The sequence below is a fragment of the Notothenia rossii genome (assembly GCF_949606895.1).
Source record: "Notothenia rossii genome assembly, chromosome: 6".
Classification (NCBI taxonomy): Eukaryota; Metazoa; Chordata; class Actinopteri; order Perciformes; family Nototheniidae; genus Notothenia; species Notothenia rossii.
In genome coordinates, this window is record NC_136909.1 from 80446155 (window position 1) to 80461013 (window position 14859).

The following is a 14859-nucleotide window of genomic DNA, read 5'->3' on the forward strand; positions in this document are numbered from 1 at the left end:
GTAGATGATTTAGCACAGCTGACAATGTAGATAAAGCCAAGAAGGAGAACAGCGATTCCTCGGACGGGAACATTCTGCTCTGCTCCGCTCTGCTTTGTGTTTCACAGTGAGACACTCCGCAGCTCATGGACTTACAGATGGAAAAGAAAGAGAAGATGATATTAGCGGTGTCAAGAACACAAGCCAAGCTGAAGGAAAGAGGACTTATGCGTGAAGGAAACTATTGTAATATCTCTATTTTCCGCTGTGCAGATGCATTCATGCGCTCGCTCCGCTGGGTGCCAATTGATCTCAGTGCATCCTGTGACCTGTGGATGTAAATCAAGCCCAGCATGTGCTCCGAGCACACAGAGTTATTCCTGGCCACCGCAGCACCCTGAAGGTGGAGAGGGGGAACAGATGCATCTCCTTTTTAGATACTTTTATGATCCATCCCATCCCCCCACAGAACCTAACCCTGGTTCTCCTAGTGTCCCGTGATCGGCCTCTTATTTCCATCATGAGAAACTCTACTTTTATTACACTACTGCTACTGTGCTGTGGTCTGTGTGCTGCTGTATTATCACTGAGTACACTCTGAGATTGCTACAAGAGGTCATAAAGACTTGAGTGGAGTCAGGGGAGATTCCTCCTGACCTCAGTCATTTCCGAGCACAATATACTTTAAGGAGACATAATAACATGCTCATTGTCCATATTATAACTTTAGGCCCCGGCCCCACGAGGACGCATACGGCTAAACGCATAGGATTAACGCAAACGCAAAAAAGATTCCGTCCACACGCAATATTCACCGGATAATGTCTGTTCACACGAGACAACTCCGTTTAGCTCCAACCGCTGGAGAAGCTGCAGTACATGCAGGAGCCTGTACGTTGCGCTGTAACTTCCTCCACAAAAGCAGCGAAGAAGCACGGTTGTCATGGTTGCCCTTCTGTTTATTCAACGCGGTGGGGGTCGAGGGAACCGGGCAGTGTTTTTCGCCAGACAACGTGTATTAAAGTTTTAATCTTCCGGACAAAATTATAAAAGTGCCAGTCAAAGGTCTTCTTTGTTACTTATTGAGCTTTAAAACAAATGAATAACGACTCTATATAATATAATACACGGAGCCTCTCTTTTTCCTCCCTCTCTTCGGACAGCGTCAGTGGCCGTTTCTCAGGCCGTTTCTCAATCGCGAGGATACTGGCTTCCAAGCCAATATTTCAGGGATACTACGTCATCGAGTGCCGCCGAAGGACTGTTCCAATCTCCAGCATACTTGGAATTCCACCGAGGCCACGTCCTTGGTATGGGGGTAATTTCGAGGCTGCACATGGGTAGACTTCGCATCCTTCAAATCCCCACAATGCTTTGCGCACGGACCAATTTCAAAAACCCTTGCGGAGAATGGCTGAACCGACGCAGCAGCACACATTTAAATGTAATTATGTAGTGGCGTAGAACATGTGTTGGTAAATATGTTACTTTGTTGCATTTGTTATCACCAAAAATGTGTTCCGTGAAAGTAGAGCAAGTTCATAATTAGATAGACATCGTGAGGTATTTATTTTCAGTACAGTTTAGGTTGAAACCATTAGAGAGAGTGGCACACTTGTTAGCCTGTTCCATTCTTCTTTGTTTTCCGAAGCCGTGGCTTGGAAGTATACTTGCTTCGTTTCTGAAGGAAGTGACTTGGAAGTATGCAACTACCAAGCCAGTATCCTAGTGATTGAGAAACGGCCTCAATCTCGAGGATACTGGCTTCCAAGCCAATATTTCAAGGATGCTACGTTATCGAGTGCCGCCGAAGGACTGTTCCAATCTCCAGCATACTTGGAATTCCACCGAGGCCACGTCCTTGGTTTGGGGGTAATTTCGAGGCTGCACATGGGTAGACTTCGCGTCCTTCAAATCCCCACAATGCTTTGCGCACGGACCAATTTCAAAAACCCTTGCGGAGAATTGTTGAACCGACGCAGCACACATTTAAATGTGAGTATGTAGTGGCGTGGAACATATGTTGGTAAATATGTTACTTTGTATACTTATGTTATCACCAAAAATGTGTTCCGTGAAAGTAAAGCAAGTTCATAATTAGATAGACATCGTGAGGTATTTATTTTCGGAACAGTTTATGTTGAAACCGTTAGCTAACAAGTGGCACACTTGTTAGCCTGTTCCATTCTTCTTCGTTTTCCAAAGCCGTGGCTTGGAAGCATACTTGCTTCGTTTCTGAAGGAAGTGACTTGGAAGTACGCGACTATCAAGCCAGCATCCTCGAGATTGAGAAACGGCCACAGTCTGTCTCATGCATCAGCTGATCCAGTAATGAGTGACCCGGCCGACAGTAAAAATAAACATATTTATAACTAGTTTAGGTAGTTTGAGAGGTAATTAAAATAGCTAAGGGTGATTGTCTGACTCAAAATGTGTGTTTTGCTCAGTTCACTGCTGCATCACAGTGGGAGGAGCTGCAGGTGAGCAGAGCTGCGTGTCTCCGTCCTGTCAAATTAGACTTCACTCGCGTTTATGTCCATATCGAGAGAAAGATAAATAATCTGAATTCAGTGTGCAGTTTACTTTGACGCGGGGGTGAGCAGCAGAGGTGGGGAGAGGCGGGGCTATTGCGTCATCATTATCAGAAAATGATCGTATAGGGCGCACACACGGAGCTGTTGGACCCCCCAGAGCGTTGCGTATGCCGTTCTATCCACCTTGGGACCCGTTATCGTTTCCGCAGTTGTTTACTGTCATATTCGGTCGTCCTCATGTGGCCGAACGGTCTATATGACACTAAACAGTAACGCAAACGAGCGTTTTTGTCCTCGTGGGGCCGGGGCCTTACTATTATGGTTTCTTTGATTCCTCCTCTGTTGCTCTTCCTACATTTGTGTTACAGATAACTGGCAGAGACCTTCAGATTGAAACCATGTAACCTATCTGTTTACATGTAAATAAAAGAAGTTTGAGCAGAAAACCAAAGATTTTACTTTCAATCGTGCTTGGATGTGGGGAATTGTGACCCCCATAATACGGTAAGTAGAATGGCTATGAGTTGACAAAAAAGTATGGACGGATAAAGGAGGGGTTTAGCATGACATCTGAATGACAGGCTGAGTTTCCGGGTTGGTGTTAAAGGTCCATGTTATCTGATCTGGACCTGTGACCCTTTTTATATTGATGAGTATTTTTAAGATTCAGTCACAAACTCTGCTCATTATTTTAGTAAATATAGTTGTATTATAAAGGTTTAAGCTCTCACATTCAGGAACAGTTGAAATAAACAGACCTTAAATGTTAACCAAACTGTGTGACTTTATTTCCTTCATAATTGTGAAATCTGCACATTTTCCCTGGTTTTGTCGATGAAATGTAAGAACATATTGAAACATGTTCATTTCCCAGAGATCAGAGCGCCTTATCCAAATGTGTTGTTTAGTCCGACTAACAGCACAACAATTTAATTAAATATTTTAATTTACAACAAGTAATTTACACTGCTAGAACCAAAAATGCGTTTACAATTTTGTATAAAAAAATGAAAGAATCGTTTGATAATTAATATAGTTGCTGATAAAATGTCTGTCTAGTTGTCCGCTGCAACTCGTACTACTTTTAAATCCAGGCTGAAGACTTTTCTTTTTGCCGCTGCTTTTAAATTGAATCAGAGCGGTTGTGTTTCGTTTTTGGTTCATGAACATTTTGGGCTAGTAACCCCAGGGAACCAGTGTCTGGGCACTTTCTTCTTGCTGGTTTTCTCTGTGTATGCTGCTCGGGACGTATGTGCCATACAAGCGTACACAGCTCATGTTCGGAGAAACCACAAAGAAAGGCATCAGTAAAATGGAACTTCTGTGTGAACTATTCATATCTTAAACTGTAACTTTTTATTCATGCATTTTTTCTATTAATGTTTCTTATCTTTTGTTTTTAATGACTGTTTTTAAATGCCTTTGTCTGAATGTCTTTCATTTTTGTAAAGCACCTTGAATTGCCTTGTGTTGAAAGGTGCTATATAAATAAACTTGCCTTGCCTATTGAGTAATAGTAAGTAAGAGTAAGATCCAGTCTAATGAAGTCTGATGCAGCTTCATTTCTCTACAGACCTTACTTGTGTCAAAGATCACAATCAGACATTGGTTGAATGTTTGTTTATTAGTAAACACATGTTGTGTATAAAGTTGTCTCTAAGCAGCAGGGAAACATGGAGAGAACAGAAAACACCTCCTGGATACGTTTAAGGTCTCAATGTCACACCCTGATTGTTTGCAACCATCTGCACTTTTTAATTGTTTGTTTTAACATGACGAGAAAGTACTTGTGTCACTAAAGTCCTGGAGGTATGCAGGATTTCTGTTCGACAGGTTTGACTTCTGTGCATGTGAACTCCTTCCATTAACCATTTTAACTGTTGGAAGATCTCGTGCACACAACATCTATTTAACAACATGTCCAGTGAAAGGGTGAACAGACAATCATCTCTGTTTGACAGCCACACCTTGGTTTCAGTACACAGCTCTGTAGCAACAAGCCAGTGTGTCCTGTCCTGTCAAAACAAAAGGGTGTTCCTCAACATCTTGGTGTCTAAATGTTGTATAGGGATTTTTTACCATTCATATAAATTCTTAAGTGGTAAAAACTGGTTAACAAGAAATACGTCTGCCTGACAAGTTTCTTCAATCAGACGGAATGGCCATAATATTGTACTATCATAATTTTCTTAGCCATGAAACACTTCTGCTTTTATGTTATGTATTCATTCATTATTATTTATGACAAATGTATGACTAGTGTAGCTTGGTAGCAGAGTTTATTAAAATGAACCTTCAGGATCAGATTTAGCTGATCATTTCTGTGTGGCAAATACTGTTGACCTTTTTATCTACCGCCATCTTCTGTCCGTCACCCCTACCTTTCTAAAATGAATTGGGTTGATTTTACAGACCAGGCCTGACAAATGTACCAACTTGGCTTCAGTCTCAAGATGCCGATTATTTTCTCTACCAATCAATTCAATGTTTTTGACTCCAAAGTCAGGTTGATGGTGAAAAGTGGTCATAAATCTTTCCCAGAGCCCAAGGCGACATTTTCAATTTCCTTGTTTTTCCCAGCTACAAACAAAATCGATGTACAAACATAAGAGACAAAGAAAAGCAGAAATAATCTTCACATTTGACAAACTACTGCCAGAAAATGTAACGTTGCTGGTTAATGTAATCGACTCGATCTAAAATATTTGTATTAATATCGTATTGATTTAACTGTACAGACCTCAGTGCTGTGTGGAAAGTAAACTAACTGTGAGGTAATAAATGAGACAAGTTGAATTATTGTGGTCCTTTATTAGGCTCCTTTTTTAATGCAATGAATAGGTCTTTACACATATGATAGATATTGAAAGGATTAAAGGGTCACTAGTTTCCACACATTTATAATTCTCATTTGTCAATAGAAATCTGTAGCTAGAAAAACAGAACACTTTTCTAATTTTCTGTTTTGAATGTTTTATTTCAAATGATTAGCTGTGAATGAAGCCACAGCTTGCATTAATGTTTGGGATTGTCAGACCATTTTAGCCACATTTGACTTGAGTATGTTGGAGCTTGGAGGCTAATTAGCAAGATTTAGCACCATGTACTTGTTGAAGCAGGATATTCAATATTCCTGCCGTGCGTCTCCGGGGATTTGTTTTTCTGGTAGCACCCCTAAGTTTAACCCGCTCTTTCCTTTCTTGTAACCCCAACTGTAACTTCTAGGAACCCAGAGGTCTCGACTGTAAGAAACACCGAGCAGCCCTGCTGGCAAAGCTTATTTAAAAAAAAAGATCAACTGCTCCAGCAGCCCAACAACCATAAACACACGCACCATAACATATGGGGGAGTGCCAGAAAGCGGTTTATTTTTACACGTCTCCTGCTCGACAGGACTGCTGGAACAAGAAGCTGTGAGGCTTCGGAGAATCTTTGTTATGTCAACTCGTTATCGACAGGCGCAACTAATAGAACACAGATTTACGAGCAATCACAAGATAAGAAAGATATGGAGATGGTGATAAGTTATGGTAAGATATGAGCTTTTCTCGTAGATAATTCGGTATCAGTGTATTTCAAGTATAGCTAAAATAAATAGTAGTAAAAAATGATAACTTCAAAAATTGTCTCTTTTACATAGTTTCTCCGTCAAAGAGCACTGACGAAAAATTGCCTCTTCTCACTAGCCAATAAAAAGGCAAAAGTGAGCGAGCTTTTATATTCAGATTTTATTCTCAGTTTGCCAAGTCTCTCACTTCAGTATAAACACAGACTTTAGAGAAGGCAAAGTGTCAACAAAAACAACTGAGAGGGTTTACTTGTACAAAAAGTACACTGCGTTGTTGTGCTAAAACACAGCAGTCATGTTTCACACGTTTTGTTCCCAAGACGCTTGTTACTACCAACACAAAAAAAAGAGTTATTCATTCAAGTTGAGTCAGGTTGACTGAATGCAGTGACACACATCAGCACATCGTAGACCAGTAGACTGAAATACGACCTCCACACTCCTCTACAGGCTGGCTGGACTTCAGCTTTCTTAAAAGAGAGGTGGTTTAAAAACTGTCACCTAAGTCACAACACAGACAAATAAAGTGCTCGACGCAACAGTAGACCATGGTTCTGCAAGGTAGAATTCATGTTTTTGTCAACGGAGTCTGGTAGTTTTATAGAGAGCATAGAGAAACTCCCTCTGAAGGGAACTTTGGGATTTTAGCCTCTGCAGACCATTTCAAAATGCACAGAAACTTGTATTACACACTACAGGAAAGGGAAAACCCCCAAAAACATAATAGGTCCTCTTTAAGGTTCCCATTGGAGCGGGCTGTCTGACAGCAAGGTAAAGCGGTGACAATATTCTAAACATAGTGTACATTTAAACTGATATGGATTTTTCCAGGTGGCTAAAATACATTTGCGGCAGCCACTATCTGCAGCAGTTTATTGCCTTGCTTCTGTGCTGATACCGTCTCTAAACTGGGGTCATGCTGACAGCCATAATACACGGACTATGGATAAGTACAACACCTCTTAAATTACATTACATTTAGCTGACGCTTTTATTCAAAGCGACTTACAATAAGTGCATTTGACCAAGAAGATACAAACTTGAAGAAAACAGAATCATATAAGTACATCAGGTTTCATAGAGCCAAAACATTTCAAGTGCTACTCAACTGGCTTTAGATAAGCCAGTCCTTTGTTAGTATATAAGTGCTTGGTTAGTCATTCTATCGCTCGAAGTGGAGTCGAAAGAGATGAGTTTTTAGTCTGCGCCGGAAGACGTGTAAGCTTTCTGCTGTCCTGATGTCAATGGGGAGCTCATTCCACCATTTTGGAGCCAGGATAGCAAACCCACATGTTTTTGCTGATGGGAACTTGGGTCCCCCTCGCAGTGCGGGCGCAGCGAGCTGTTTGGCTGATGCAGAGCGGAGTGCACGTGCTGGGCTGTATGGTTTTAACCGTGTCCTGTATTATCCTTTTAGTATGTTGTTCAAGACCATCATCACAAAACAAGGGACCAGTCTTCATCAACCGCTTTTCCTGACTGTCTACCAGAGACTCCCCAGTCAACAGTGGGCAAAGGGTTGAGTTAGCCCGGCCCATGTCATCATTTCAGCATCTCTAAACCACCAGTTTTGCATTAGAAAACTAGACTGGATGCAAATTCAACATCACAAAGTGCCAGGAGTCAAACCACACTGAGCCAACGTGCTAGAGATAAATCCAAGTGGAGGGGTCACATGGATGTCATTAAAACACACAGCTTGATAAGATAAAACAACATCAACAACAACACAGTCATTGTGCTGAAATAGCCAGAATTAGAATTCCTTTACTTGTCTCACAACTGGGAAATGTACGGTATTACAACAGCAAGAGTAAAGAGCAGATTAAATAAGAAAAATAAGGGAAGGTGAATAACAACTTGCTGCACAATCACACCTCTTTATACTTACATCTGTTAAAGAGGAAGCCTCTCGGTCACAACTACGCATGTTTTAAAACACCCCTTATATGCTGATAATAATTGGTTCGTTCATGTTGACAAAGTTGAGAATATGTTGTCAACAGATTATGTATGTTGTCTGGTTTTACACCATGTCCCCTCCCAGCATGTCCAAAATGATAAGGTGGTGCATGTATGGGCAGGTCTAAAAACCACAGTGTGTAGTGTTTACAGAGGAAGTGACGCCTGCAGGGAGGAACATTTCAGAAGAATTCAAAGGGCAATTTAGGGCTATTTTGACCCCCGATGTTTGAGATTTAAAGGCATTGTTACAACAATGACAACATGTCCACCCCTAGATTGTGATTAATGGTGCAAATTGCCTGAATTACGGGGCAATTTGGCCCTTTACCCTCTAAAATGATTCTGACACTGAACCAATACTACACAAAACAAAGCAGAGAGCAATAATCGGCAGAATTGACACTGAACATTTTTGACAAAGCATTTTGTGATTTAGCTTTTTCCTTGACCAGTCAAAAAACGAATTTGTCATCTGACTAACACCATAATATCTGATTAATTCGCACAACTTTTATGTAGATAAAGCAGCATTCAGCTCAAGCTAAAAACCAGGATAATGCTTTGACTAACACCACAGATGACACAGTATAAAATGAAACATCAGCTCCCATGCAGAGTGAATAAAAGCCTGCAGCCAACAGTATTGGAGTCCCTTTGCTAGCTCTCTGACGCACCAATGGAGAGCACCACAGCCCGGTCAGAAGGGATGCACCTGGTCACTTTAGTTGGCCAAAGGTGCCTGCAGGATTTAGTCATGTGCACGCGACAGGAGTCATGATCACAGACATTAAAATGTGTCAGAGGAGCTAAAAGCAGCTAGCAGGGATTCAAGGTGACATTAGCAAAACATTGAGAAGAAGACAGTGAATGAGATGCTCGCTATCTACTATGAGCATGATCTCAAACTTAAGAGAGGGGTAACCAGATTAATGCATGACAAGTAAATGCATCATGAAGGTAGTAGTATGAGTAGGGACCAACCTGACATCTGCACACCATATCCGCGTTTTGTGCCAGAAGATCCACAACTTTCCCTTTCCCCTCGTCGCCCCACTGAGCTCCGAGCACCACGCTGACCCTGTTGCCCACGGCCGGCCTCAGTGCCCGGTCAGTCGGGCTATCGCCACCGTTTTTGGCCCCGGAGGTTTCCTGAATCTCCCACATGCTGCTGCTCGCTGCCTGACTACACTTGTGCGCCTTTTCGCACCGTGCTGCTGCACCAAAGAAACGCCTCCTCCTTCTTCTACAGGTCTATTGGAAGATTGTGTATACTACTTCCAAGGTGCATACTGACACCTACTGTATCGGAGGAGGAAAAAAAATAAATAAAGATTAATAGATAGATCAGAAACAGAAACAGATTTATTACCAGGTAGGTTTACACGTAGCCTACGAGGAATTTGACTTGGTGTCGTGGTGCATACATAAAACAAGAATTAAAAACACAGGTAGAGAACTAGACAAATATTTAAAATAATACAAAAATATAGTAAAATATAACAGTATTTACATTGCAATGGAATGGAATGAAATATGGAATAAAAATCGGCAGCAATACAAAATATTGTTGTACATTGTGTGCAATGTTAACCCTTAGATGTATAAGTGGGTCTTTTTTGCCCCGTGGAGGTGGTTTTCTTATTCCAGCTATTCCTCAAAGAACATGTTTCGGATATCATGCTATTCAAATTTTAAATTTAAATTAAGTTTTTGTATTACTACCCCAAGCTTCCATAAGTGGGTCAAAAGTGACCCGCATGCATGTTCTATGGAATTTCGTTTTTGTTTCACAATGTAAAAACTAATTGTAAAATTCTAAATAGTGAAAAATTAAATATAAAATATTTCTAGTGTGAACCAAAATATAATACTAAATACTATACAAGTGATTTTTCTTAACCAAAATGACAAAAATGGCATGAAAACACATATTATTCTAATATGGGTCCTTTTTGACCCACTTATAGGGTGTAGGTTCCAGTCACTCGTGCATCTAAGGGTTAAGAAAAATAATAAAATAAGATAGTACTTTATTGATCCCAATTTGGGAAATGTTTGTGTTGCAACAGCATAAAAGACATGGCATTGTACTGTACAATACAAATTAAAAAGACTAGAAATAAACAAAAAAGTAGAAAATATATGTGTTGATATATATGTTGCATTTACATATTAACAATAACCAAAACTAAATATAAAGCAAGTTATTATATATACATAAGTATGTGAGGGATGGAATATTAAATATTAAACTGAATACATGAATATAGTATAATAGTACAAATAATTTATGTTTATTTTATTTTGTATATATATTTAATTGTATTCATTTATTTCTTGATTCACTTTATTGATCCCAATTTGGGACATGTTCTCGTCACAGCCTATTAAAACAAGGCATTGCACAATATGTGAAAATGGAAAAGGAGTAGAAAATAAAAAAACACAAACATAAAATAGATGTATTCTCATATATCTCATTATTATTTTTTTGTCTCACTCTCTGAATTATATTTATTGCCGTGCACTTTTCCAAATTCATTATTATCTGGATTGAATACCTGTTGTTATGATATCTTCCTTTAACCCGTTTAACCTGACCTGGCTGTTATTCTTTTATTCATTAATTGTCAACTGTCATAGGGAAAACCATATCCGGATTTTCACACGTAACCCTGAACAGTTTAAAACTGTAAAAAAATATACACACGTATAACGCATTATAGGCATATCCTTAAAAGCTTGCCTAATATGGTCACCAGTTTTCTTGGTTCACAAAAGACAACAATTAAAAACACAAAACATCCTAAAATCATTGTGAAATGCCAAAACAAGCCATTTATAAATAAGTAACTGAATAAGTAACTTTATTTTATTTGAAATGATAACAGTTGACATTTTCAAACAAACACTGGCGCATTTCCACTACAGCACGGAGCGCGGTTTAAGCGTGCCGTGCGAGGCCCGTTTTTGGTTGCGTTTCCACTGGGCGTAGTACCGGCTAGCGGGTACTTTTTCACAGTTTTTCTGGCCCAATAAAATTGAGGTTCTTATGGCGCATTTCCATTACAGCGCGGAGCCCGTTTTTGGTTGCGTTTCCACTTAGCGTAGTACCGGCTAGCGGGTACTATTTCACAGTTTTCTGGCCACATAAAATTGAGGTTCTTTCCGGGCCAACAATCAGGCTGAGTTGGGCTGAGTATGCTAAACTAGAGAGAGAATCGCTGGCAAGGGGGCTACAACTACAACAAGATGAACCTATTTGACCGTGATTTAATTGTAATACACATTTTTTCTAAATGAAGCTGAAGTAACAACATACTGATACCGGTTAGTAAAAACCATGAATTAATGCTTTGACAAGTCTGCAGACAGATGGCAGGTGAACAACCTTTTCAAATGCGTGTTGTCTAAATGGAGATCGGCTAAACTAACGCAGCATATGCTCCGACCGTCCACACTCACAACAACGTCCTATACAGACATAAATAAACCAGCGACTGTATTCGCCATGACACAGACACTCTGTGGTTTGTGTAGCCGATCTCCATTTACAAAACACGCATTGTATGTGATTTCTCGGTGTGAAAGCAGCTATTGAAGATGACATCGCGGCTCCGCCTAAACTGCGTTACTATTTTCTTCTTCTTTTTCTTCTTCTTCTTCTTTTATTAATGGCGAATCGCCTCCACTTGGAGCATATATCGCCACCTACTGTTAATTTATTTAATGTTCATATTAAATCCTTGTCCTCAGACCAGTGTTTTTGAGGAACTTGAAGATCAGCTTGTTTACTTCATTTCTTGATTTACTTTCGTATATTGCCTTGAAATCTATGTCCTTGATGTTAAATTGTTCCAGTGCAGTTTTCAGCATGAGTCTTTGCCTTGTATATTCCGGGCAGCTAAAAAATACATGAGGTATTGTCTCTGGTAGTTGGCAACCATCACAATTGCCAGTTGGATGTTTTCCAATCAGATGCATTGTTTAATCCAGAGTGACCCAATTGTATCCTGCTGTTAATGCTCTGTTCTCTTCTACTACTCCCCCAAGTCCTTTCTGTTCCTACTTCCCTTTGTATCTGGTATAAATGTCTTCCTTTAGTGTTACTTTCCCATAACTTTTGCCATTGTTGCTTCATAACAACTTTTGTAACTGACTTGACTTCTGCTCTACTGATGGGTACAATTATATCAATCTTGTTTGCTTTCAAACCACATTTTGCCAGTTGATCCACTACCTCATTCCCTCTAATACCCACACGCGCTGGAATCCACACAAGTTGAACAACAATTCCCAAATAAACTGCGTTACTATAGTTACTGCCCAGCTACTAAACTGTAATGGAAACGCAGCATAAAGTGAGCCTGGCCTAACTATACCGTACTAAACCGAGCGAGGCCCTGCAATGGAAATGTGCCACTACATGCAACAACATGAACCAAAGTGTACAGTAAAGTCTTAAAAATAACAGGTTATACTGGTTAGTAACAATATTTACTAACACTAACATAAGCTCTCCATTCTTCTCAATAAACAGCAATAACGTGGTTAAAACACACTTTCTAAATCCGACTAAATTGTAATTTCAAAATGTACATTTTATTCATCACAGCCGAATCATTTGGCTCCCTCTGGTGGTGATCAGAAATAAACACAAGTGTTCATTTATCACATTTTGTCAAATTACACATGAGACAAAAAGGCAACAAATAATAAAATATGTTTTGTAAAACATGTGAAAACAAACTGTGAAAATACAATATGTTTGTTTGTCAAAATGATTAAAAGTAAAAGCAAAATATGCATTAATTTCAGTCAAACTTCTTTCTTGTTTTTGTTGAAGCCTGTTTACTGCAGATTGAGCTGTAAGGTGTCAGGTTGAGCTCATATCACCAACTTCCTTTCATCTCCTTTGAGTTTAGCGTGGGACAGATTGCGAAGAGGGGGAACAACAGAGAGCAGTGCAGGTCATGACTCAGGATCCTCTTTAAAAAGCCTTCTTTATCAACAAATGGATGTCATTGTAAGTCTCTACCCGTCTAGCAGGTCATTCTGTATTTCCTAGCAGATGCATCACATTACAACAGAAAGCAAAACGCGCCCTCAAGATTATAACGTTGCAGATTTGATGGTGACATCAATATCCACAATTTATAAAACGTGGGGTTAGTCACCCAGCTAATCCATTTACATCAGGAATTAGTTATAAAACCATTGTCTTTACCTTCGTTGTGTTATTATTACAGTGATAAGGCATTATAAAACAAAAAGAACATAGCCCCTTGATCATAGCTCTATTTAAAGGTTCCCTATAATAATGTTTTCATCAATATATTATAAGTCTCAGATATATACAAAACATGTCTCTGAAGTGTTTGAGATATTTGGTTAAAAATAACACAATGGTTCAGGTGATAAGGTGGGGGGGGGGGGGGGGTACCTTGGTGATTGGCTAATGGTTACACAGGCCAAAACATCGTTATGATTATCATAAGGTGGTCAAAATGTGATCAGCTCATTTTCAGACAGGTTTTTATATAAATGGATCAGGACAAAAAGAGAGAGGTTGAATGTATAACAGACATGAAAAATTGGATTTTGCATAATAAGTGACCTTAAAGGGATGATGATAGCTGAGTCAGTTTACTAGAAAGCTGGAAGGTGTGTTTTAATAGTGCACACGCCTTCTAGCTTTTAAAAAACATTGAAAAGGTTTTCTAAGTCAAAGCGCAGATAGTCATCTTCCTGTAGTTAACGCAATGTCACTTCCTGTTATCTGACACACTTATGACAGTGTCCTGCATGAGAACAGATTGCAGAGTAAAACAAAGGTTGGCATTCATGGTCAAATTCCTTCACACTGCACTTATAGCGAAATGTATTACAATCACAGCATGGCTTATCTTTTATAAACACAACACTACTATTTAAGAATATAACAAGGCTCCCCACAACAGTAATAGTATTACTTTGAGAATCCAGCAATGAAGTAAGACTATTCACGAACCTACAAAATGTATTACTGGATCTTCTAACTTAAATGGGATTAAACAGTTGAGTTTCAGCTAAAATGTGGCTTACTGGCAGTAAAGAAACAATTCTTTGTGATTACCCTTTGTAAAAATTACATAATTTTTCCCCAGCCTCCCCGGACCATTTAGATAATCCCTATACATTGACCTCATGGAACACACTTGAGCAGTTCATATAATTATGGAGACTTAAAGGTAATCTATTATGCAAAATCCACTTTTTCATGTCTGTTATACATCAACATGTGTGTGTGTGTGTGTGTGTGTGTGTGTGTGTGTGTGTCTGTGTGTGTGTGTGTGTGTGTGTGTGTGTGTGTGTGTGTGTGTGTGTGTGTGTCCACACCTTATCACCTGAATCTTCTCCTAGATCACCATTGAGTTATTTTTAACTAAATCTCTCTCAGAGGGGCGTGGGGAGGGGTCCTTATTTTCATCTAAAGTAACAGACAGAGAATCAGCACTTTGGAAACAGGGCTGAAACAGAGGGGATTATGGGATGCTGCAATGATCGGTTTGGTGTTTGGAGCCAAACACTTCAGAGACATGTTTTGTATATATCTGAGACCTATAATATATTGATGAAAAACAGTATAATCGGGGACCTTTCAAAGCTTATTTAGTTGTCATCTGAGTCAGATTCAGATTTGATTCTTGAGTTCATGATTCAGTTCAATATTCTTGATTTAGTGTATCGGTGTATACCTATTTCAGAGTGTACCAATAAAGCCAGTGTGGCAAATAACGGCATGAGAGCAGAGTGACGTGCTGTAAGATTATA

At 39.6% G+C, this 14859-nt stretch overlaps 1 protein-coding gene across 2 annotated transcripts in view; it reads right to left on the reverse strand.

Annotated features, from left to right (window-relative positions):
• The window catches only part of adss2 (adenylosuccinate synthase 2), a 29783-nt gene extending 20515 nt beyond the window's left edge, over nucleotides 1–9268 (reverse strand). The window contains exon 1 of one of the 2 annotated variants that reach the window (XM_079690387.1): nucleotides 9028–9268. In XM_079690387.1, coding sequence (XP_079546513.1) covers nucleotides 9028–9210 — 183 coding nt within the window. In that variant the 5' untranslated portion in view covers nucleotides 9211–9268. Of the gene's footprint in view, nucleotides 1–7972; nucleotides 8027–9027 lie in introns of those variants that run through there. The other variant, XM_079690388.1, reaches the window with a different exon arrangement.
• Nucleotides 9269–14859: the final 5591 nt, after the last annotated feature.